At 46.4% G+C, this 25,937-nt stretch overlaps 1 protein-coding gene across 2 annotated transcripts in view; it reads left to right on the forward strand.

Moving 5' to 3' along the window:
* Nucleotides 1–3,476: 3,476 nt before the first annotated feature.
* ADRB2 (adrenoceptor beta 2) overlaps nt 3,477–25,937 on the forward strand; it is a 62,463-nt gene continuing 40,002 nt past the window's right edge. For both annotated transcript variants that reach the window (XM_084636383.1, XM_084636382.1), the window contains exon 1: nt 3,477–5,094. In XM_084636383.1, the coding sequence (XP_084492509.1) occupies nt 3,909–5,094 (1,186 nt within the window). In that variant the 5' untranslated portion in view covers nt 3,477–3,908. The remainder of the gene's footprint in view (nt 5,095–25,937) is intronic.

Raw genomic sequence — 25,937 nt, forward strand, 5'->3', positions numbered from 1 at the left:
TGTGATATATGCCATCCTGTGCCAGCAATGCCCCTCTGCCATGTACATTGGCCAAACTGGACAGTCTCTACGTAAAAGAATAAATGGACACAAATCAGATGTCAAGAATTATAACATTCAAAAACCAGTCAGAGAACACTTCAATCTCTCTGGTCACTCGATTACAGACCTAAAGGTCGCAATATTACAACAAAAAGACTTCAAAAACAGACTCCAACGAGAGACTGCTGAATTGGAATTAATTTGCAAACTGGATACAATGAACTTAGACTTGAATAGAGACTGGGAGTGGATGGGTCATTACACAAAGTAAAACTATTTCCCCATGTTTATTTCACCCTCCCCCCACTGTTCCTCAGACATTCCTGTTAACTGCTGGAAATGGCCCACCTTGATTATCACTACAGAAGGTTTTCTCCCCCACCCCCCTCACCCCGCTGGTAATAGGTCATCTTAAGTGATCACTCTCCTTACAGTGTGTAAGATAACACCCATTTTTTCATGTTCTGTGTGTATATAAATCTCCTCACTGTATTTTCCACTGAATGCATCTGATGAAGTGAGCTGTAGCTCACGAAAGCTTATGCTCAAATAAATTGGTTAGTCTCTAAGGTGCCACTAGTACTCCTTTTCTTTTTGCGAATACAGACTAACAGGGCTGCTACTCTGAAACCTGTCATTATGGATGGAGGTGTATTTTTAGCCAAAGACACTGCTGCAATCCTTAATCTTAAATGCCAGGAGATCTTTAAGTCCATTCAAATCACAGCCCACAGGACCTCAGGTTTTAAAGTCGTGTCCAAAAGACTTCACACACTGCATGGAATGCAATTTATCTCAGAAACAAGAAGGGCTGAGTCAATATGGGTTAATTATAAATAAACAAGCAGATATTAAACATAAAAGGCAAAATTATCTTCATTTAGATGAAAAGGAGCTTGTGGTAGTCTTTATTCCCTAACACAGCAAACTGTTTGCTTTTGGGGAAAATGCTTTTACACTCAGACCACCAGGTTAACCATATCTGGCTTCAACATCACCAAGTGGGATGCACTGAAGTTACATGGTCAGCTCAGGCATATTTCTAACAGTATTTCTCAAGTGTTTGGGAAATAACTGAATGCATTTGTTCAGTTCCCTGGTTTTACTGGAGATGGGTCACAGCTGTGATTACAAGCAAATGTGCATTAAGGAGAAACCTTTAGAGCTGTTGAGAGAAAGGGCACTCACTCACCCCAGGCATGTGCCACAAATCATTTAAATTAAAAGTTATTAACCTTTAATTTGAAAAGATTATCTTTTGAGTGTACAGCCAGATAAAGTAGGTACAATCTGTAATAACAATTCCAGTGTAAGGTAGAGGGGGGAAAAACTAAGACAAAGCTATCATGTAAGAAAAGCACATTAAAAATTCCTTCCTCTCCTTGTATACTCCTTTTCTCCAGTCAAAAGATATCTCTACTTACCAAGAAATCAGGAAACTTTAAATTGCAGCACAATCCAAGGAAGAATAAGGTCTTCCTATTAGTGTTCAGGGCCTCAGGATGAGCTAAACTGACTATAAAAAAGACTATATTGGTCTTTAATTGTATATGGCCTTTGAGAGCACAGATGTAGCTCAAACAAGATTGAGATTGGGGCCTCACCTCTTCCAGATTTCTTGAACTCCACTTCCCCTGCCATCTTCCAACTCAGTCCAAAACACATGGTCTCCCTCCATCCTCTTTTTTTTTTCTTGGATTTATCCAGTTGATAGCTCCCGGGCAGGGAGATAGACAGATAGTATCTGGATGGAAACTAACAATGAGAAATCTGTACTGTTGTATCCTCAGCACCTCTCATTAGGATCAAACCTGGGGAAGCTTCCCTACGTTCCAGTGTTGCGCTGTCCGTTGTTTACGTGACTTCTCCATGCAATGGCGTACTGTGCCTGCTTTTAAAACAAACACTGAAAAATAGTAAAGGGCCCGATTCTGCCACCCTTACTCCTGTTGAGCTCTATTTTGCTGTGCGAGTGGTCTCTCTGAATGGGTCTAGCTCTAGCAGGAATAATTGGAGGGGGGGGCAGATTCGGATCCTGTCTCAAAGTGCCTTGTCAATATATCACTGTTCTTTCGGTTTCTGGCTCTTTGCTTTCTCCAGAGTAAATGATGCGTTATATTTTCTTCTACCCCTCCGTGACCGGGAAGGAAGTTTTCTTTACACCGGTTATATGACTTGGTTTCAGAGATCCCGTGCTAAGTTTAGACATGCATGTAAAAGGAGGCTTTGGAAGATGAATGCTGTAAACAGAGAGACACAGTCTACTTCGAAGGCTAATTCAGCAACCAAAGCCGTTGCGCTTATTGCTCGAAACCTTTGATTTCGATCATATCTACACATACCGATCTATATCCGATGTAAATTGGCTAACCGTTGAAAGTAGCTAGACAGATGGGTAGCTGCCTCAGTGATGCTAACTAACTGCATGTCAGGGTACTGGCGGATTGGCAGGGAGACTAGAAATGTACCATTCCCAGCGCTACGCGGTGATTTGAATTAAAGCTGAAGAAGAGAAACTTCAGGTCTAAGGAATAACAACAGGCTGTTGGCTCGCTTTGCGAGCGATGCAGCGGCAGGTCCCCAGGGGATTAGGTGGCGAGGTATGCTGAGAAAGTATCCCTCTTCCTCTCTTTTACAGTGAGCATCTGTAACTTTTCACTTCACCGCTCCACAGGTGGTTTCCGGGCCAATCCACTTCCACAGGACGCTGCGGCAGTTGTGTGTCTGAAAACACACAAGGACCTAGCACGTACTTACTAGCGAGAAGTTCTCGGGACCTAGCACGCACTTACTAGCGAGAAGTTCTCTTGATCGCGAGGCAGTAATGTTCGCTGGGAACGGAGCGTGGCGCACGCAAACCAACCTCGCTGGCAATGCACAAGTGAGGCGGGAGGGTGAATGCAGACAGTTGTGCAAAATGCCACTCGGTCGCAGACTCGAAACCTTCGCTGCAAAAGGGCCGAAGTGTCAACAGTGAAACCAAAGCGCCAGGGAAGGCGCGCCTGCCTCTGTCAGCAAAAGCGCCTGGAGCCAGGGATCAGCCTGCGGGCTGTGTTCCCAGGGAGCGCCCTGCTTTGAGAGGCAAACGGGACCGGGGCAAGCAGCGATCCGGGCTGACTGCGAGCTCTGCCAGAAGCACCCGTGGCCGGGGCTGGGGAGTGAGGAGAGAGGGACGTCTGCAGGCTGCAGCGGATCAAAGTGGAGGCTCCCCCGTCAACTAGGGCACCGGGAGAGACCGGCACTGGGGCTGCGAGAACCACCCTAGGGGACAGACCAGCAGGAGCACCGTCACCACTGTCAGCCGTGTGTGTGTGTGTGTGTGTGTGTGTGTCCCCGTGTCCTGCTAGCAGCCCATTGGCTGGGGGCTGCCTGATGTCACGGCTGGCTGTTCCTATAAGCTCCCCAACACATAACGGGCTCAGGACACTTGTAGACGAGACTCCCGGCAGGGTCGGAGCTGCCCAGGCTGCAGCTGCAGAAGGGGAGGGAGCAGGCTAAAGGGGGAACAAACAAATGCAAATCCCTAGCCACCAAACAGTCTGTCAACAAGTCTGACTGCAAGAGGCCCCCAGCCCGGCCAAGCCACCGCCGGCATTTCTCGGGGAGCCAGCTTGGATCTCCTACAGCGCGCGTGTGACTGCTCCAGGGCACCAGCCAGGCGCACCGGGCACCGAGCGCAGGAGACAGCCGGCGTGTAAAGAGCGCGAGCGGAGCGCCGGCGCTGCGCAGTGGGCATCGGCCTGTCCCAGACTTGCCTGCGAAGAGCCCCGGCGCCGTGCGGCGGGGGATCGGTCGCGGGGCCGCCCGAGGCTTGCATGTCAACAGGGAGCAGAGCGCAGAACGTGCGCTGCTGCGGGTAGGAAGCCATGGGATCGGTGAGTCCCACCAGCCCGGGGCTTGCTGCGGTCAATGTGAGCAGCAGCGAGGACACGGGCAGTTCCAGCCTGTCGCAAGACGTCTGGATGGTGGGCATGGGCATCCTGATGTCTGTGATCGTGCTGGCCATCGTCTTTGGCAACATCCTGGTGATCACGGCCATCGCCAAGTTCCAGCGGCTGCAGACCGTCACCAACTACTTCATCACTTCCCTGGCGTGCGCCGACCTGGTGATGGGGCTGGCCGTGGTCCCCTTCGGAGCCAGCCACATCATGCTGAAGCAGTGGAAGTTTGGGAACTTCTGGTGCGAGTTCTGGACCTCCTTAGACGTGCTGTGTGTCACGGCCAGCATCGAGACCCTCTGCGTCATTGCCGTGGACAGGTATTTCGCCATCACCTCCCCCTTCAAGTATCAGAGCCTGCTGACCAAGAGCAAAGCCAGGATTGTCATCCTCGTGGTCTGGGTAGTGTCTGTTTTGACCTCTTTCTTGCCTATCCAGATGCACTGGTACAGAGCAGAGGGCCCGGTAGCCGAAAAGTGTTACAAAGATGAGAGTTGCTGTGACTTCTTCACCAACCAAGCCTATGCCATCGCTTCTTCCATCATCTCCTTCTACTTGCCTTTGGTGGTCATGGTCTTCGTCTATGCCAGGGTCTTCCAGGTAGCCAAGAAGCAGTTGAAGAAGATAGACAAATGTGAAAGGAGGTTTCATAACCAGAACAACCACCAGCAGGAGCAGAACGGGAGAGGAAGTCACAGGAGAACCTCCAAGTTTTGTTTGAAGGAGCACAAAGCCCTGAAAACCTTGGGGATCATCATGGGCACCTTCACTTTGTGCTGGCTGCCCTTCTTCATAGTCAACATCGTGCACGTGATACAGGACAACATTATCCCCACTTACCTGTACATCCTCCTGAACTGGTTGGGATACGTCAACTCCGGCTTCAACCCCCTTATTTACTGCAGAAGCCCGGACTTCAGGTATGCTTTCCAGGAGCTCCTGTGCCTCCGGCGATCTGCCCTGAAGATGCACGCCAATGGATATTCCAACAGCAACGGGAAAAGTGACTTCAACGAGGAGGACGATGGATATCAGTTGGGACAAGACAAAACGTGTGAATTGCTGTGTGATGGAGCGGGGCCACCTGCCAGTGAGGACTTATTGCACTGTAAAGGTACTGTGCTGAACGGTTGCGTTGAGTCCCAGAGCATCAGTCATAGCACACACGATTGCATATTGTAGAGAGATGAGCCTTTACCAAAAACAAAAATAACCCAGTCCAATGAAAAAGGCACCTTTAATGTAGTAACTGCAAGAGAACTAAAACTAGCAACCTTTATACAAGTATGTGGGAGTGCCCCCTTTAGGGGCGGGAGGGGGTTGTTTATTTGCAGGATGTACAAAATCCTCGGGCAAGTACATATTTATATGCACCGGGGATTATTTTAAGACTGTGGATGAGGGTCATCCCTTGAAGACTTGATGACTGTTGTGGTGTTTGTGTTTATCTACCTCAGAGATCTAGTAATAATAAGCACGTAACTGCTGCCCTCAAGCCTAGCAGGACTCCTGTCCCTTTGGTGAGTGGGCTGTCTCCCATCAGAGGGGAAGATGATCCTTTACTTCGGGGACGAGTCAGGGCTCGATTTGCCGTCGTTTGGGGGAATCGAGTCTGAAGTTTACTTCTTTGTGCAGTGAATACTGGTGTAAGGATGACCTCACTGCACCTGTTTGTCCAAATTCCTGTCCACTGTATAAAAGTATGGTGACAACTTTAAGTGATGCTCTAATGACTTCATACTCAGTTCTGCTAGGAATGGCTCATCTCCCCCGCACCAAATCCCCATTAATCCCAGTTCAGTCTTCATGTTAGTGCAGTAAACATACCTTTCAACTGCCCTTCCTTTGAGATCTGAGCTTCCCTTCCACCCACACAAATATGATGGTCACATTTTCATTACTGCGCATTATTTAAATCCCAAAGACTTGGCTGTGAAACTAATGGGCAATGTCCGCGTATGCTAAAGAAACCAGCCCCTTTCCCCATTACTAGAGGCTTCCTACGCTAATAGTGTTCTTCACTTGCGATCTTTGTTCCCTCTTGGCATCTGGAGAGGTCTGAGCCTAAATGCCAGCGGAATTCATGAGGATTAAGCCCATAATTATAAAGTTGTTAGCACTAGGGTTCTGCAGTTGACATCATCCAAAAGCAGGGAGCGGGGGCGGCTGGGAAGCTCAGCGAGGGCTGTAACACGATAACTAGCACTTCCCTTCTGGCCACACTGAACCTGATTCCCCTGCCACCACCCCGTGGCTGAGCTTGCTCTGCCCTGGAGGCGAGCGAGCACTGATTGGAAAGGTGGGCAGAGCAGTGCTCGGCAGGTTCCAACAGGTTTCAGCTCAGGGAGTAGCCCGTGAGCAGTTCCCATTGACAGCTCGTTCCGTTTACAGAGGGACTCTAAAGACATTTCAACGCCACTTCAGTGGCAGTGTTCACAATAGAGGCGCTTTCCCCCTGTCTATTTGGGTCTCAGTGGCCTCAGAGGTCCAAGCGTGGAGTAGGCTAGGACACGCAGTGGGGGCTCTTCGGCAATGACCTGTGAAATAAAGGGTGGTTTGATCCCGGTCATTATGTTCTGTATTATTTGTTAAGCACTCAGTGTGCTCGGAGCTGTACCCCTCCGGTCTGAGCGAGCTTAAGCTCTAAATCATGGGCTTTGGGGGTCACTGAGGGAATTCATCTGGGCTGTATTTTCCCCCTCCTGAAATTTCCCCTTTTAGTCTTCCCATCTTTCAACGGTGGTTACACCCCCACTGGAGTCCCAGCGCTAAGGGGATCATGGGCCTGGCAGTCTGCCCTTTATAGTGCTCTTATAAAGCATTTTGTGTAATCTCCGACTGTGTCCCCCATCTCATGAGGGACAGGAACACCGTATCATGAGCCAGGCCACTCCAGGCTGTTGTACAGTGAAATCCCCCCTCCACATCCAATAAACCAGCTCTTGAACATGATTTCTCATGTACAAAACAAAACAATCAAATGAAACATGCGGTCAAAACATGAATCAATTTTAGCCTCAGATGGAGGGTCTGGGACAAATCCCTGTTTATGGAAAAGTCCTCTGGAATTGTACAAGGGTGAAGCCAACAAAGTTCTGTCGGGTGCTTTTAAAATTACCATCAAACCTTTAGATTTTTAAAGGAAACCAGATAATTTCTGTAGGGGGAGATAGAATCGCTCTATAGAATTCTATACAAGAGAGATACTTCTGTTAAATTTGGAAGGCTGATTTAAAGAAACAAATAAACTAATGTTCTCTGTTCAATTCTATAGGACTTTTTCATTAAAAAAAAGAAACAGGCCTGGGGAATTTGGGAGAATGTAGAAGACTATGACTGTAAATTTCCTGGAGAAGGTAGCTGGAAAATTGTCCTGTGTGCTGCTAAAAATCACAGAAAATTCCTCTAGCTAAAGGTTTTCCCAATCTTTAAAATAAAATAACAAGGTGTATTTAATTCAGAGAGTGTTTGGTCTCAGGAGACAGTGGATATGGAAGGGTAGATCAGTCTTTGTTTTTCTGGCCCCGTTTTATTTATTAGCTTTCCCTCTTGGCAGGTTTTACATTTTGTTCCTGGTTTGCAAACCTTGCTTCATGTTGGCTGCAAGCTCCCCGGGGCTGTCAGATGGGAAGCTAATACTCAGACACAAGTGGACAGGTGCGGGTGGGGAGGAGTACAGAGACCTGTGGGGGAGCAAGAGGAGACTGTTACCCTTCAGCAGAGCAGCCTCTCGATGCAGGAAGCAGTGATCAGAAAACGGGACTCTTCCTTCAGGCTTACATAGATGTTTTTTTAAAAGGGTGCAGCATGGCTGCAAAGAGAATGTGAAAGAGAAGGGTCCTTTCAAAACATGTGAAAAAGACTGAGGTGGGGGAAGATCACACACTGGGTCCCTTACAAAGTTTCCATTCCAATCTGTTCTATGTATTTGTATGCCAGATCCCTCAACACAGTATCTGAATGCTTAATATCTTGGTATGTTTCTATTTTGCTGCTTTGTTATTGCACTCTGTTAATACAGGTGTGCTGTCTTAGGGAACTGCTTTGAGCTTTGACTAATTTGCTTGAAATAGCTTTTGGTCAATCTCGGAATCATGCATGGGTTAGGCAACCAAGACTGTTTTGACCTGTGCCCTAGGATTCCAACAAGGAGTTTCCTGGAACAGTGTCTTAGTGGGAAGAAATATCAGAGAAAACAAAACAAAAAAACAAATGCAAAGAGTCGTGGTGTTTTCAAATGGTGAGCTGCTCCCAACCTCAGCATTTATTTCACCGCTCACCCACGCCTTTGCCCTGAAAAAACTCTCCACCAAGAATATCGTCACTAACTGTAATTGGTATTTCCAATGAATTTCTGAGTGAGCCTTTGCAAATCATTTGTGATAACTCCTGGAAAGCTGTCCATGTAAAGCATAGATTGGCTTCGCCTTATGTTCTTTCTGTATTGAAAATACTTTTGGCACATAGTTGGGGAAGTTTCCTGTGGTTCCTGGGAGCTGCTGAGCAGTCAGGAAGCTCGATCTCCTAAGAGTTATCCTTTCAAGTGAGGCCTGCTGCAGAGATTGTCAAGTGAGTGGTGAGGATTTGCCTACTGATTTCTTACAAGCTAAAGTCTCTGCATCTTGATCAGAAATCTGTAGTTTTCTCTCTTTCAGGTTAGATCTTTTGTTGTGTCTGTTAACTGCAGATGCCAGAGGGATGTAACTAAGTAGCGGAGCCCCCTCCCCGGCCAAACTGGTAAAAGGTATGCTGAGTTGTTCTTTGCAGAATATACAGTGTTTCTTCCTGTTGCCCAACTCACTCACCTACCCTCCAAGTGGAGAAAGCACTTTGTTTAGCAGCTAGTAAGCATATGTAGCCCGAACCACCTTCATAAACCTTCCAATTTGTGCATAGTCATGCTTGGGATTAGTGTTTACACCATGCAAGGTGGTTATTAAAACAGTAAAAAGCCTGCCGTCAGGTTCAAGAGAGGTGACCGGGAGGGACATGCTGCAGCAGAGTTTGGAGCAAAATGCATGGGGCTTTCTGACAGCCCTTTCTGCAGCTAGGGGCCAATTGCGAAGTGTGATTAACGGAGAGACTCACTGCATCTGTGAAATTAGAAGAATGCTAAGGCAAATCTCCACAAAAACAATGCTGCGTTATCTTTTGCACCTTTAACAGTTGTCCTTAAAGGAGAAGGCCAAATTAAAAGACAAAGCCAGACACCATGCAACACAATGAAGTGGGACTATTTATAGCAGAGACCTTGCAGTCACAGTACACACACTTGCACTATTGTGCTACTTTGCAAAGGAGTATCTGCAAGTTAAAGGGGGGCCACCATGTCATGGCTTTTCTGACAAGGTGATGCGAGCTCAGAGACTACAAAAGTGTGTGTGTGCGGGAAAATGAAGGAATTCGGGGTGGGGGGGGGAGTGGAATGATTCAAATCGCCTCTAAAAATGTGGAATGTGAAATAAAAAATAATGGCAACAAAATTTAAAATAAAAATACCAGGCATTCTTTAAACATGCGGAGCGTTCAACCCTGCAGAAGTCTGTGGAAGGATTGTAGAGATAACTGTTTAGCACCCACATTCCCTTTAGGGTCCAATTCGCCATTGACCTGCACCTTGTGTCATTTGCCCCATTGTGAAGTAAGTTCAAAGCAGGTGTAAACGATGCCATTCTGCTTTGTTTTGACGCTCACTTTGCACTGGTAGCAATGGTGATACAAGGTGCTAGGGTGAATTCAGCTCTGAGACATTTTGAACCGTGTCCATGAAGCCTTGTCTCAACTATTGGCATTTTATAGGGAAGAGGAGTTGAAATGGGTGCTCCTCCCTCTCCCCAGCAAAGTGGGCATGGTCCTCTGGGAAGAGTGGCTAAAAGAGCCGGATCCTTGAATCCTCCTTTAGAGGATGGGAGGTGTGGTTGCCATTACAAAGAGTTCTGCCTGGGTCAGGACTGCAGGGCTGAGCCCAAAGTATATACAGAGAAAGAGAATGTGGCCTGAGAAAGCTTCTTCCTCTTTCACTAGCTGTCTCCCTCCTATGGGAGATGACTTCCAAGATATCCCTGCTTGTCTGCCATTGACTGCCCCCTAGCACCAAGCAGAGAACAGGGTTTGCTTTAAGGAAGTTGCCTGGTGCATCGCTCCCTGCTGTTGATGTCAGGCTGTAAGCAGATCCTGTGCACAGTTCAATTCCCATATTAAGCCTTCAAAATACAGCCAGTCCCATTGAAGCAAACACATAGTGATGACGTTACAGGGTACATGCAATTGCTGTTAGGGGAGTCACTGGGTCTACAAAAACAATCTCTTTCCAGATAAACATTAACACACTGTCCTAGCAGAATGAAACCTGACACAGTGCAAGATTTAGGAACTCAGAAACTCAGGTGCCATTTGTTAATGAAGCTCGTTTTGTGTAGTATGAGGATTTAGATACAGAATGCTATTGTACAGTACAGTAGGTGCATGTAAACACACACATTCATTATCTACATGTTGCATATGCTGCATCAGTGTGTGTGTATATTAATTATTATTATATAGCAGTCCAGAGTAAGTAAAAAATTAGGTACAAGTTGTGGTTCTCGATTTCCTCTCCTGTGTTTTTTAGTCTGAACAGCCAGCAACCAACAATCGCTGTCAGTGTTTGGAATATGAATATACCCTCATGAATGGAATTACATGCACATGTGACATGGAGGATACACACCAGGATAGGGTAGCTTATAAGATTGATTGGGCCAAGTAGGGGGGAAACGGCAACCCCTCACAAGTGGCAGGGTGACATTCTCTTTAGCAAGGGCCCAGTTCTTCTGTCATAGACGTTACTGCCAAACTTCCATTGACTTCAGTGGGAATAGGAGTGGGCCCTGAGTGTAAACAATGCCACACCCTCATTGCTAGTGTTGTGCATATTTTGTCAATGACCACATTTGTTTGGCTATTTGATATTAAAACTTCAAATGCTCTTGCTGTGTGTATCTGAAGAAGAGGCGTGAACAGGGACATGGCTTGTCTCAGAACCACAGGGCTGTTCCAAGCACTGGAAGATGGAAGGGTCAGGAAGCAATAGGTTATTCACTGTGAGGCAAGGCTGGGAAGATGACCAGGATATGGTGGCACTGATCAACACAGACAGGATGGGTAAAGGAGGCATCATTAGTCCTGAGATTTGCGTGTAGATCACCTGACAATTGCTTCAGGTTTTACTTTTCTCTCTGACGTCAACACAGGTGGGGTGTGAGCTGTGGAGGTCTTAAACTAGCTGAAGCTGAAGGAAAGGATCAGCAACTTCTTTGGAAATCCACCAAACAATAGGTCAGATTCTCAGGTGCTTAGTCATGTGTTACTCAGTCTTACTCAGCCAAAACTCTCATTGGACTTGGCTCAGTGAAAACTGTTGACTTTCCATAGAAACATGACAGTTCAGAGAATGAAACTGTCATGGACCCAACCAGTTACAATATAACACACACAATAAATGGGCCCCTATAGAAACTGCCATGTGGAGATTAAAAAATGCAGAAAGGAAAACCTCTTGCCTGGTCATTTATTTTGTAATGAAGAAAATATCCTAAAAAACAGCAGAAACAGGTATATATAGATAAAGTATCTGGGCCAGATCCCCAGCTGGTGTAAAGTGACTTCAGTGCAGTTTTGTCTGTTTATATTAGCTGAGGATCTGGCTCAGAGTGTATAATACGCATTGTGCTGCTTTCACTCGTGGAAAAATAAATCCTAGAGAATTCCACTGTCACTGAAATGAAATACCTTGTCCAGACCTAAAATAATGTGCTCCACTGAAAACACACAGGCCTACATTCTGTGCTGCTGGTTTGTACCTCCCACAAACACTGCCGTGTCACTGAGATTGCACCAGAGGCAAGTAGAATATTTTGTACCCCTTGTGTATGTATATGTATAGTCCCTGTGAATATATTTTATAGTGGGGGATAAGTGCCCTCCCCATCTATTGCTTATTGCACTTTGGATGAATAGAGTTTTGCATAACATCCATGCTCAGTTGTGTAATTCTTTGAATTCTTGTAAGTCTTGGTGCTGTAATTCCTGCTTTAGCAGTGTTGCCGAATAATGGTGTAGCTGCAGACCCCTGAGTCTTTTTTTACTCTGGTAGCTGCATTTTCCACTTCAGGAGCTGTCTTCGCTCCGTCCTCCAAAGCAGACATAGTATGTAGAGTCCCTCCACTGTGTCAGTCTTTTGCTTCATTGGAGACATTCCTGGAGAGCTTTTGCTTTGTGAGATGCCTTGGCCTCAGAAGATGAATTGTCAATATCAGAGAATTATTGATGTGTGTACAATTAACCTATGAGAAGTATGCTGATCCAGAGCCCCAGTTATGGGGAATTCTCACAGCTCAAACCTTTTTCTGTAATGGGCCAATTCCAAACACCCCAAGATCTGGAGAAGTCCAGGTTTACACCTATATTTCACTCCCACAAGTTCAGGACCCTGGGCTTTGATTCTGCCTATGGTGAATTTTGAAAGCAGGGTTTTGCTCTATGCCCATCTCTAGTTACTATGGAATCTCTCTCTCTCTCTCAGCTGTGCTTTCCTTAGTTCAGACATATGGTATATGCTGTAGAATCTAGCTAAGTCATATCCCCAAAATCAGAAAACAGCTGATTGCTATAGGAAGTTAGTGATGAAAGGCACTGCAGGTCAATGCATATTATACTATAGCATGATATCAAAAGGGCATGTATGGATGGATGTATATAGAGGAGCCAAGGTTGTGAGCTGAAGGATCAAGGGCAAACAGTTGAGGTTCCACTGACTGTACATGTAAATCTACCCCCATTCCTCTGCATTCTGGGCCAGGTGTTTAGCTCCTAAATGGCTGAAGTCTAATGTGCTGGGCACATTAAAGATGAGAGCAAGAGTTGTGTTGAGACACGGCGCGGAGGCAGGGAAAGGGAGGAGGAGAGCTAGTTACCAAATATCCAGAAATATTAGCAGCATGAAATTTAAAGAAGTTAAGAAACAAGAAAGAGCCCCTGCCTCTCTGGAGAGGTAACCAAAGGGTGAGTGAGCACATACCATGCTCTCCAGCTTGGCAATGTCACAAGGCTCTACATTTTTCAAGCCCTTTATTTATTTACTTACTTACTATAAAGGACCTATTTTAGCCAGTGCATGAGGCCTACCAATTTTGACAATGCTGAGCAAGAGCTAACAGAATGCTGAGATCCTCCCACTGAATCTCCCTGCCTTCTTGTGTTACAACAGCCCAGTCTTCAGGAGTTAGAAACACTGAGGCTGGCAAACAGGAAAGATTGGCTTTCTCTCGCCTTTCTCTTCTACTTGTTCTGCTTGCTTCTTTTCACCAGCCTGGCAAATCTGTTTCCCAATGAGATCAACTTATGGAATAGGTCATCTCCCCAGGCTGCAGGCTCCCTCCATTGTTTACTCTCCCTTTGCTAGGTTCACTTTCTGCTGTCTGGGATCTCTGAGCCCACCTGTGTAATGGAAACTGCCCTCCCCTATAAAGTAGGATGGAACAAGGTTCCTGCATGACCTTGTTATCAGTAACTGACACCATACTGAGCAAAAAGAATGAGGAGTACTTGTGGCACCTTGGAGACTAACAAATTTATGTGAGCATAACCTTTTGTGGGCGAAAACCCACTTCATCGGAGGCATGCAGTGGAAAATACAGTAGGAAGATATAGATATATGCACAGAGAACATGAAAAAATAGGTGTTGCCATCCACACTATCACGAGAGAGCTGATAGTAGCTCACCTTAATTGATCACTCTCATGATAGTGGGTATGGTAACACCTATAACTATGACTGATCATAATGGGTATGTCTACATTGCAATTAAAAACTTGTGGCCAGCCCATGCCAGCTGACTTGGGCTAAGGGGCTGTTTAATTGTGTTTGACATTCAGACCTGGGTTGGAGCCCAGGCTCTAGGATCCTGCAAGGTGAGAGGGTCCCAGAGCTCCAGCTTCAGCCGAATGTCGACACCACAATTGAACAGCCCCTTAGCCCAAGTGCTGTAAGCCCAAATCAGCTGACACGGGCCAGCTGCAGGCTTTTAATTGCAGTGTAGACATACCCAGTGGGTACTGAAGGGAGTGCACAGGACCAGCCACTTCTTGTGATACTACAAGCGGGGAATGCCGCTCTGAAGCTACAACAGGCTCTGCTTGGGCACAGCAGTCCACGTATGTATCAGCTGTAGGATCAGAGCAGACTATGAACTAGCCTAATCTTTAACGTAGAAGTACCCCAGCAGGTCTCAGTGACACAGCCTGGATCAAGACAGAGCATAGTGGGAGCTGTAGTTTCTATCTGTACTAAATATGAAGGCAGCTACAGGCTGCACTGTAGAATTCCTTGGGCCAGCTTGCCTGTAAAGTGCTGCCAGGGGCTATTCGTAAGATTGTGCCAAAATAACCACGATGCACCACTCTGACTCCAATTTTACACAGGAATCATAGTGTAATGGAGTGAAGAATCAGGACCAATATTTTGCAAGGTGTCAGACCTTGACAGAATATTGTTGAATCACAAAAATGGGCTTGCAGGTCCTCCATTAACATAATGACAGCTTTCCTCCCATCTTCTCATCTTCCCAGTGGAAGGAAAGGATATCTGAAGTCCTGTGCAATATTGCTGGTGCCAGTGAGAGTGCATGGGGAAATAGTTTTTTGTTTACTGTCCTTGGTAAGGTCATTTTTGCACAATTGTTTATATAAAAATATGGAGTAAAGAAATGTAAATATATTTTTGTTCTTATAGCTAGCTAGAGAGAGAGATATATGAAAATATGTATGTACAAAGTCTGAGTATTTATTACAGGCCCTACTGTTTGACATGTGTTTAAATAAAGAGTATTTATGGTACTGCTTCTGCCGTTGATTTGCTGTCATTTTGGCTGGTTGCATGTCTCACACTTTCCCCCAAACACTGCTGATAAATCCTCCAAGATTTGGAAACAAAACAAAGCCACCAACCATGCATTAGCAGGCAGGATGCAAAACCTTCTTGAGTTTGCATAACCTTTTTTGCATAAGGTTTTCCTCTCTTGGGGCCTGATCCAATGAGGGACTGAGCACCTTCATCTCCTGAATCCAGCAGGAATTGAGAGTGTTTAGCACTTCCCAGGATAGGGCCCTCTCTCTGTTTCATCTCACCATCGAGGGCTATCATTCTAATGGTTTTCAAACAATCCGTCTGCTCTTCTGTCTGATCACATTGCAAACAACATATCACTGTCTTGAATGAATACTGCTTGCAGCATCGTTATAGCCATCTTGGTCTCAGAATATTAGAGAGATCAAGTGGGTGAGGTAATATATTTTATTGGACCAACTCAGGGCTTAAATTCTCACAGATTATTTCCCGGATATGATAAATAATGGACATGTCGTTCCCGCCATGCTATAAAAATTCCAGGACCAAATGGGGAGAGGGGAGGGTGGGGGAGGAGAGGGGAAGCAGGAGGCCTCAGGGCTCCAGGCTTCAGCATCTGGGCTGGGGTTGGGGGAGGGTGAGTGGAGCTCAGGGCTTCTGCTCTGCAGGCTGGTGAGGCTAGGGCTTCTGCCCTGTGTGGTGTGGGGCACGGGGCTTCAGCCCCCTGGGGGTGGGTGCACTGGGGCTTGGGGCTTCAGCTCCATGGGAGGCACACTGGGGCTTGGAAATGTTTACCAGACCTCTGCTCCGGACAGCTCCGGCTTAATTTAAGCCCAACTTAATCTGAATCTGGCCCAACTTCTACTAGTGAAAGAGGCAAGCTTTTAAGCTACACAGAGCCCAGACCTGAAGAAGAGCTCTGTTTAGCTTGAAATCTTGTCTCTTTCACCAAGAGAAGTTGGGCCAATGACAGATATTACCTCACACCCCCCGCCCCCTTGTATCCTGAATGAATAATGTACTTTTGCCACAGAACAGGCCTGTTTAGGAGGTGCTGTCATGCACTTATTTACAGCTTTGTTAAACCGTTTGGTTGCTGATCTCCAGTGCCAGTGTTCCAGCGGGACTTCAGAGAAACAGATGTAAAATACTGAGAGCGTTCCCCTGCTAGATTAGATCATTTAAAATGAGACGGGACCGAGCACTAGAAAATGTATCCTGGAGACCAGTCCTACATTGGCAGGGAATGGCAATAGCATACCTTGATAGGTCCTTTCCATTTGTACCCTCTACAACTCCTTGAAGGTAGTTCCAGGTCAGGGCTGGAGCAACTAGGTGGGGTATTTGAAAAGTATGATAGTTTTATGGCTCGTTGTACCATGCAGATAAAGATTTCTGGTGAAGAACATAAGAACACTGGACTGTAACAGATCTCCTGGATTATCCAGTCCCTTGCTATCACAGGCAACCCCACATTAATACATTTATCAAGCTCCATCCTAAATCTAGTTAGGTTTCTTGCCCCCATTACTCCTAGTGGAAGGCTGTTCCAGAACCTCATTCCTCTGGTTGCTCCAGGGGACCCATCACTGCAGGTGTCCGAGATGAAACAAAATGGTTAACGTCAGCCAGAAACACAGCCCAGAGTGTTGCAATGAAAAGTATTTTGCATTCTTCATGCTACATAGGGCTGTGATAAGGGCTTCTGTAGTGAAAGGCCTGTGTATGCCCTGCGTAGTTCAGCATTCCCCCTTCCCAAAAAATAATAGCAGGGCTTTGCAGAGGCACAGCACAGCTTGGGCAGGGAAATGGTTAAACCCAGTCATTGCCAAAGCCACCACAACTATCCAGAATCTAATCATTTTCTTCATTGATAAGTATTAGTTTTAAAAAGGACTGAGAACACTAGAGAGATCCAAGCCTTTCCTGACAGGGTGGGCCCTGAGTTGGTGCCAGACCTTCAATGGACTTTGAGGGCACTCAGCACCGCACAGGATCAGCTCTACACTTTCAAGTGGGACCTCATCTTGGAGTAAATTTCCAGCCACATCACACTACATAGAAAGGCATTTTACCCTTATGAGCCATGACCACCAATTCTCCCATCCCTTTGTGTTTGAACCGGGGCTTCCCTCCTTCCCCAACCTGCCTCCTCCTCAGGTTTGATCCTGCAGTGATGTCACTGTAGCGAGGACAATGTGACATCACAGTGGTTACTATGAAAATTACCTGCAGTCTCACAAACACCTGACTTCATGGCAGGCTCAAGCAGCAGGGAAACCTGGTCTGGAAGGTAGGGATCCTTACTATAGACCGTCCCAACCCACGGTTCCAAACACCCCCTTCCTGGGCTCCAGGTGTTCAAATTCCAGAGCTGAATCCTGCAGCTTCAACCCGGTCCTTTGAAATGTATAGGCAGCAAAAGGAGCCTCAGGGAAATCCCTTCCAAGTCTTTTCTCCTTAGATAAATATTTGCTTCTCTCAAGTGCATGCTAGTGCAAGAGTCTCCTTCATTTTTTAGGTTTCAGAGTAGCAGCCGTGTTAGTCTGTATTCGCAAAAAGAAAAGGAGTACTTGTGGCTAGACTAACCAATTTATTTCAGCATAAGCTTTCATGAGCTACAGCTCACTTCATCGGATGCATTCAGTGGAAAATACAGTGAGGAGATTTATATACACACAGAACATGAAAAAATGGGTGTTATCATACACACTGTAAGGAGAGTGATCACTTAAGATGAGCTATTACCAGCGGGGGGGGGGGGGGGGGGGAGGAGAAAACTTTTTGTAGTGAAAATCAAGGTGGGCCATTTCCAGCAGTTAACAAGAACCTCTGAGGAACAGTAGGGGGTGGGGTAGTGGGGGGGGGGGGGGAATAAACATGGGGAAATAGTTTTACTTTGTGTAATGACCCATCCACTCCCAGTCTCTATTCAAGCCTAAGTTAATTGTATCCAGTTTCCAAATGAATTCCAATTCAGCAGTCTCTCATTGGCCCTATGATGGTGTCCCCTGAATAGATATGTGGACACAGCTGGCAACAGGCTTTGTTGCAAGGATAGGTTCCTGGGTTAGTGTTTTTGTTGTGTGGTATGTGGTTGCTGGTGAGTATTTGCTTCAGGTTGGGGTGCTGTCTGTAGGCAAGGACTGGCCTGTCTCCCAAGATCTGTGAGAGTGATGGGTCGTCCTTGAGGATAGGTTGTAGATCCTTGATGATGCGCTGGAGAGGTTTTAGTTGGGGGCTGAAGGTGATGGCTAGTGGCATTCTGTTGTTTTCTTTGTTGGGCCTGTCCTGTAGTAGGTGGGTACTCTTCTGGGTCTGTCAGTCTGTTTCTTCACTTCAGCAGGTGGGTGTTGTAGTTGTAAGAATGCTTGATAGAGATCTTGTAGGTGTTTGTCTTTGTCTGAGGAGTTGGAGAAAATGCGGCCTAATCACATCAGCCACACTATCAGAGGCTCGTTCATCTGCACATCTACCACTGTGATATATGCCATCATGTGCCAGCAATACCCCTCTGCCATGTACATTGGTCAAACTGGACAGTCTCTACGTAAAAGAATAAATGGACACAAATCAGATGTCAAGAATTATAACATTCATAAACCAGTCGGAGAACACTTCAATCTCTCTGGTCACTCGATTACAGACCTGAAAGTCGCAATATTACAACAAAAAGACTTCAAAAACAGACTCCAACGAGAGACTGCTGAATTGGAATTAATTTGCAAACTGGATACAATGAACTTAGACTTGAATAGAGACTGGGAGTGGATGGGTCATTACACAAAGTAAAACTATTTCCCCATTTTTATTTCCCTCTCCCCCCTCTGTTCCTCAGACATTCCTGTTAACTGCTAGAAATGGCCCACCTTGATTATCACTACAAAAGGTCTTCTTCCCCGCCCCCCCACTCTCCTGCTGGTAATAGCTCATCTTAAGTGATCACTCTCCTTACAGTGTGTATGGTAACACCCATTTTTTCCTGTTCTGTGTGTCTATAAAGCTCCTCACTGTATTTTCCACTTAATGCATCCGATGAAGTGAGCTGTAGCTCACGAAAGCTTATGCTCAAATACATTCGTTAGTCTCTAAGGTGCCACAAGTCCTCCTTTTCTTTTTGCTTGATTTTTTAGGTCCACAAAGAGGAGGAAACCCTTCAGGCAACCTTGGGCGTGGAGGGAAGGGCTCTCTTTCGCCCCGAGGTTTCAGTCCTTATTCCTATCAGAGCCACCTAGCTGAAAGCATTACTCACCCTTTCTGAATCTCACCACTGCAACCTGAACACTTGCTTCTCAAACCCCTGGGTGTAACTGGGCTCATAAATGTTACATGATCCAGGACCAAATCCTGAAGGCATTTACTCAGTCTTTATTCATTGATTTTACTATCAGTTTTGCCTGAGTAAGCACTGAATAAAACCTGAGTAAATAGCTCACAATCCAGCTCGATAAGATAGCTTTTCTCGGTCACATGTTTTTAAAAGGAGATATTGCTTCATGGGACATAGCTCCCGGAGAGTTACATGAAACAGGGGTAGGGGAAGGAGGGAGAGAAGGAACTACCTTAATTATTTGTTAATTCATTTATCAATATATTAATATTGGACCCCAGTTCTAGACCGTTCACTATCCAAGTGTTTTCTCATTCCTGGCTCAGGAATCCCCACCCTTTTTGGTCCCACCTGATTTATTTGTTCTGAGACTAGATGGCAGGTAGCCGTGTATGTTAAATATAGGTTGTCATTCCATATCCAATAAGCTCCTGCTTGAAGTGAGGCCCCATGAGCCAAGTCTCTGTTACACTAGTGTAAATGAACCTGGCATCCCTTGCTTTCAATCAGCAGACTCTTTGGGGAAGGGAGACTGTCTCCCGCAGTGTGTTTGTACTGTGCCTAGCCCAACGGAGCCTTGGTCCTGACTGGAGTCCCTGCATGCTACTGTAATATGAATCAATCATCATAATACTGAAGATTTACACTAGTGCAGCTGAATTGAAAACCTGGCCCTTTTTCTTTCCATGCACGTTCTAGGTTTAAAATATCCCTTTTGTTCTAGGTGCAGAAGTCTCCTGGGTATAAGGTTTGTGTGATCAGCCTAGCAACCAAAAGAATAGAAAGAAAAAGAAATCCCTTCTCTTTGTGTCAGGAAACAAAGATAATTAGAGGGAGAAACATCACAGTGACCACTGCCTTGGTCTGGGGTTGCTAAATTAATGCTGAATCTCAGAGGATAGGTTCTAGGTTGTGCTCACTAGAAGATTTGATCCTCCCCATCACACCTTGTTATATGCAGATCCCCATTTTACCGTTCCCATGTCTCCTCCCTCATTGATCCCACCCTCTGTACATGTGCTGTCAATTGGTCAGGACTCAGAAGCAAAGGGCCTGTGTGACTCATCCTTATTAAACCCAAGTATCTTCAGCTCTTGTAATTCCCCAGTAGGTTTGGCTGTGTTGTGACCTGCGGGGGCACTGATTTTAATTGCCTATTATTCAGCTTGTTTGTCCTTTCACAGTCAGATTCTGCTCTCTGTCACACTGGTGAAAATCTGCAGTTCACTCCACTGACATCAAGTTCAACAACTGATAGTAAACTCTGAAAAAGCATAATCTGTGAAGCATGGCTGCTGGCATGGTTGTGAAATGACTGCGGAGAGGGTGGCTTTCACAACTGTGCTGGTGGAACAAATATTACTCAATGTGGCAAATTTCCCTAGTGTAGACAAGGTATCAGTGTCTTCAGTTTGTATTTTGCTCAGGGCTTGATTGTGAGACATTAGTCACCGCCCTGAACTAGGGGGTTTCATGCAAAATGCACTGCACCAGACATAGCCTGAGGGGGGCATTGTGCCTCAGCGATATCCCTTGGAGGTACAGTTCCTTCCCTGCTTCCCTCCTGCTCCAGGGGAGCAGTAATTTGCTGTTCTATACGAGCACCAAGTGACGACACCCACTGCACTGGCAGAGCTGTGCTGGTTGGTGGGCTGGGGCACAGTGCCAAGGCTTCCTGCCTGCTTTGGCCAGGGCCGGGGGAAGAAAGAGGCATGCAGTGCCCAGTCACACCTTTGTGGTCCTGCTTGCCTATGCAGGAGCGTAAGATGGGGGCTTACTCCTCCCAGTGCCAGACATGCCAAATCCGCGAAGAAACCACAGAAATTGGGCTAGTTTTTGGCTTGTAGCTTGTTGCTTCTTTTTTTTTTTTTTTTTTGATTGGCTCCTGGCAAGCAGAGGCAAGGGGCAAGCAGGGACAAGGGGGGAGAGAGTCAGGGGTGCACAGCGGGCCCACCACAGTCCCGGACTGCACATCGTGGGGTCTAGTCACCTAGAGTGTTGGGGTTCTTAGGGATTGGCTTGTTTTGACCTTGTTTTGAAATGGGATTAGCTTGATTTTTGTCTTATTGTGAAAGTCAGGGTGCTTATTTACTGTGTGAAAGTTGGCAACTGTGCCCAGCGCCCATGTACAAGTCTGTAGTTCTAGTCAGAATCGAGTTGGTAGTTTCCTCTCTCCTGGGGGTATAAATCAAGAATACCACCATTAAAGTCAATGGTTACAGCAGTGTAAAACCAGGGTGAGATCAGAACCAGCCCTCCATTGCCTCTCCCACCCTGACACTCACGGACACCTTTCCTTCCCCTGTCACTCTTCACCTAAAACATTATCTCCCCTCCAAGACAACAGCCAGTTTAAAAAAGAAAATGCACAGCAGCCTGTGATTGGGGTAATTATAGCAGCCTGCTTCTTGAGGGAGCAAACCTGACATACAATAGTCCCCACGGAGCCAGTACAGTTCCTTGCCCAGGAGGCTGAGATCCAAATACACCCGGCCATGCCGGGCCTTGCCTCCTTCCCAAGTTCTGCTCCTACCCCAACTGATGGGGATGTTGTCTTTTTGTGAGGGCTGTCGTCTTAGCTGACCTAGCAGGGATTGACCCAGAGACCTGCAGAGATAAACATACGAGGGGCTACAGCTTCAACTAAAGCATCACTGCTCTATATCAGAGTCAGAGCCTCTGTGGCCCAGCACAGAGGGGCTCTTGTAGCACACACTCACCACAGGGTAACATTTTCAAACAGCAAAGAAGATCTGGGAAGATCATGGTGTCCCGGGTACCTGCAGAGTGGGGACGCTGGTGGCTGTAAGACCATGAGAGCCCCCACCCCAAGTACAGGGGAATAGAAGGGACTCAGCAGCTGGCAGGATCAGAGACCATTTGAACTAATTAATATGTGTTCAGTGCAATTAGAGAATGAGAGAGGGAGAGGGGACCTGGGGGAAGGGCCGGGAGAGGTGTGTGTGTGTGTGTGTGTGTGTGAACAAAATCATGGCAAAGGCATTGTATGACTTAAAAAAGGACAGCACCCACTAAATGTGCCATTCGCTTATTCAGTTCATTGTGAAAAACTGGCAGGTTGTCCAAGCCCCGGCATGGGGATCAGCAGAGGAGATAATCCCCTCTCCCAGGGGTTCCTGGAAATGTTTATTTCCAGGCCGGAACCCTGCAAAGAGGTATCACTGAACTGTCCATTCCTGAATGAACATCTTTCAGTCTCCCACAAGGAGAGTAACGTACACCCTGTTCTGTCTGTGCTCCCCCTCTCCACCCCCCAATTCCCTAATGCAGCCTGTGGGCTGACATTTGCTAGCAGACCGTAAGTGACAGTTGTGGTCAGTTCTCACTAGCAATAAAAGGTGATGACATACTGTACGTCGCCAGCAGTGGGCGGGGATGGGGGAGGATGGGGGTGTGTGGCTTATCCAGCTGCACTGTACCTAACAGCATGAGGAGCACAAGAGTCAAGTGATCCGTGGCGAAGGGCCCAGGCCATTCCCAGCAAAGAAAGGTCAGGAGCACAGCATGCAAATGAAGTGTCACCAGACTCAGAACCAAAGGCAGGGGCGGCAGCAGGCAGGACAGGGCAGATGAGGCTGTTGTTTTTAGTGTGACTTGTTTACTTTGGCCTGTGGAGATAAAAACAAAGTATGGGGAAGAAAAAAACAAATCACAAAGCCTCATCTTCTTTGGCTTTCGTAGCTGCCGGCTGGTGAAACATTCTGCTCTGCTGATCTCGATCACACACGCATGTTCGGATGTCCCTCCAGCTCCAGGCTCAGGGAGGTCCAGAGACGTGACATCATCTTCCTATCTCCCCTCTGGACGCAGGCATTTATCAGGCTCATTCTGCCCTCTGACCCGGGGCAAACATCACGTGTCTCCCCTTGTAGGACAGCACTACAGGGTTCTGTGGGAATGGACCAAAACACTAGCATTTGTGCTACGGTGATTCTGCAAAGCTCTCGGGGCTTTTCCATAGATTGGAGTATTTTTCTTGTCATGTTATCCTCTATGCCAGAGGTGAACAGCAAACCCCATGTGCTTGAATGAATATCTTTCTGCTGCATAAGAGTTTCCCCTAAAGCTGAAAATGTTGGAAGAACAACAATAGCACTAAACTCTTTGAAGCAGGGGCATCATTTTGTTATGTACAGTGCTAGCAAATAGGGTCCTGGGCTCATAGCTGGGCCTGCTAGGAAATACAAATAATAATTAACAATAATAATAACTAATGGCAGTATTGCCAACCCCAAGGATTCAAAATCCATGAGCTAGGCCTCCCCAAATCATGAGATTAACATAAAAATCTTGAGGGTTTTTTTACGAATACATTTTGGATTCTGTTTATTTCCCTTCTGGGTTTTGAGCATTTAGGGTTCACATGTTCAAGCTTTTCTCTCCAGCCAGGAAGGTCAGAAACTTAAAAAGAAGAAAAAGAAAAAAAGCTGCAATGTTTATATAATAATAAAAACACCAAAAACCACAAGACTCCTGTTAAAAATTACAAGAGTTGGCCACAATGTATGTGCCAAATTCATCCCTGGAGCAGGCAAAAGGGGCTGTGGCATTGGCCAGCATTTAATCCTAGGAGGAAATTCCTATTCTTTGTGTTCACTGGTAACCATGAGGCAGGATTTGAACTCACATCTCCAGAGCTGAAAGACAAGGGTACTAATCTGCTGTGTCACTTATGCCCCCATATTGTTTCTTTTGGGTGTGTCTACACTGCAATTAAAAATCTGCAGATGGCCCGGGCCAGCTGATTTAGGCCAGCAGGGCTCAAGCTAAGGGACTGTTTAACTGTGGTGTAGATGTTTGGGCTGGGGCTGGAGTCCAGGCGGGTCCAAACCCAAGCCCAAATGTCTACCTTGCAATAAAACAGTCCCTTTGCCCAGGCTCTGTGAGCCTGAGTCAGTTGGCACAGGCCAGCCACAGGTGTCTAATTGTAGTGTAGAGAGACCCTTAATTTCCTAGGTCATAAACTGCAGGATTCATCAATGTAAAAAGAATATATGAGATCCAAGATTCAAACACATCTTTACTTTTAAGACTCTACATTGCAATTTAACATCATGGGTGAAATTCAGCCCTCATGTATCCCCAGTAGAGTAAATGGGGTTAAAATAGGGATGAAAATGGCCATGTCTCTCCAGTTACACAGCTGTCCACCATGGAATTCCACAGGTTTCCAGTGGAGGTCTTGAATGAAGCCATGAAAATGGAAAAGCTCCTGGCTCCAGTGGGCTATGAGTGTTCTGAACAAATCCCAGATGCTGTGCAGTCAATAGGGGCACATCTACACAGTAGCCGGGAGGTGTAATTCCAGCTCTGGTGGATGTATACATACTAAGTGTGCTCGAGCTAGGACCGAGGCTTCAGTGGCATGGGTGGTGTTTTGGGCTAGTCACCCGAGTACCATCCTGCCTGACCCCCTGGGTACAAACTCTGGCAGCTAGGTTGACAATCAGGTTTGACTTAGTGTAGTGTTAGGGATGGTCATGATCCCGTCATGTCTGATAGAATTCTGAACTGAAACCAGAACATAAACAAGGTTCTTAAGCTCTATCCTAATAAACATGATTAATAATAATAAAATGCATGGCTGGTTTTGGGAACCAATGCACTTCGTAATGTTAGGTTCAACCACTGGGATTTCAGGAGATTTAAGAAAGAAAGAAAGAAAGAAAGAAAGAAAGAAAGAAAGAAAGAAAGAAAGAAAGAAAGAAAGAAAGAAAGAAAAGCATACTGCCATCCCCCATTTGGCAAAATAGTCATGCAGACATGAGCAATGTGCCTAGGACTTTAATATATCTATGTGTGAATATACCTGTGATGGAGATAATGCAGATCACCAGCGAGGGTGTATTATTGCAGTTTTTAAATCTCTTGAAACCCTGTGACATGAAATTGACTACCCAGTCATAAAACCTACTTTCCTGCCCTTTGCACTAATGCGAATGATGGTGGCAATGGAAAAAACTGAATGACATTTTACTCGCCCGTCAAAAGGCATTACTGGCGCCAGGGACAGTAGAGTTTGCAAGGCTACTTATCTAATTCATGGCGGTTGCGCCTGAGGACTGTGTGTGGACAGCCCCATCACCCTGCCCTGATAGTTGCAGCTTGACTTGCACGCTGCACCCTTGTTTGAACCCTCTCTACCCCCTCCAGCATTCTTTGCACCTGGCCCCTCAGCTGCATCCTGCATGGCCACCTCTCTCCTGTTCTCTCACCTATACCTGCCCCATCATCTGTTGTACAGGGAAGAACGTTCTTCCAAATTCTAGCAGGCTAGAGTCGTCTTTCCCCTCCCTCCCCACCATCCCGTAGTCTCAGCTGCCACCGCCACAGAAACCGTTTCAGAACATTCCTTCCTTCCACTCGGCGGCTGTGACACGCCTCGCTGATATGTTAATCCTGCAAGAGCTGCCACTAGCTGGAAGCATTGTCAAGTAGGGCCTTCCCTTGCTTTGGTTCTGGGAATTTAGATGAACAGAAACCTTGTTCGGCATTGACTCTCTTCCAGCCTGAGTTCCCTGTGGCATTTCCACATGAGCCCCAAGCCTCATTTCACACTCATTTCACATAAACACTGAAGTTTGCAGTTTGTCAAAGGCTTTCACTGGAAGTCGGGAGCCAACAGTCCAGCAGCTGTTGGTCCAAACAGTGACCTCATAGACAAATCTTGGCAAAAGGTGCCTTGTTATTCAATGGGCTGCGTACATGGGACCCTATGTGA

This window comes from Lepidochelys olivacea (genome assembly GCF_965140295.1).
Source record: "Lepidochelys olivacea isolate rLepOli2 genome assembly, chromosome: 8".
Lineage (NCBI taxonomy): Eukaryota > Metazoa > Chordata > Testudines > Cheloniidae > Lepidochelys > Lepidochelys olivacea.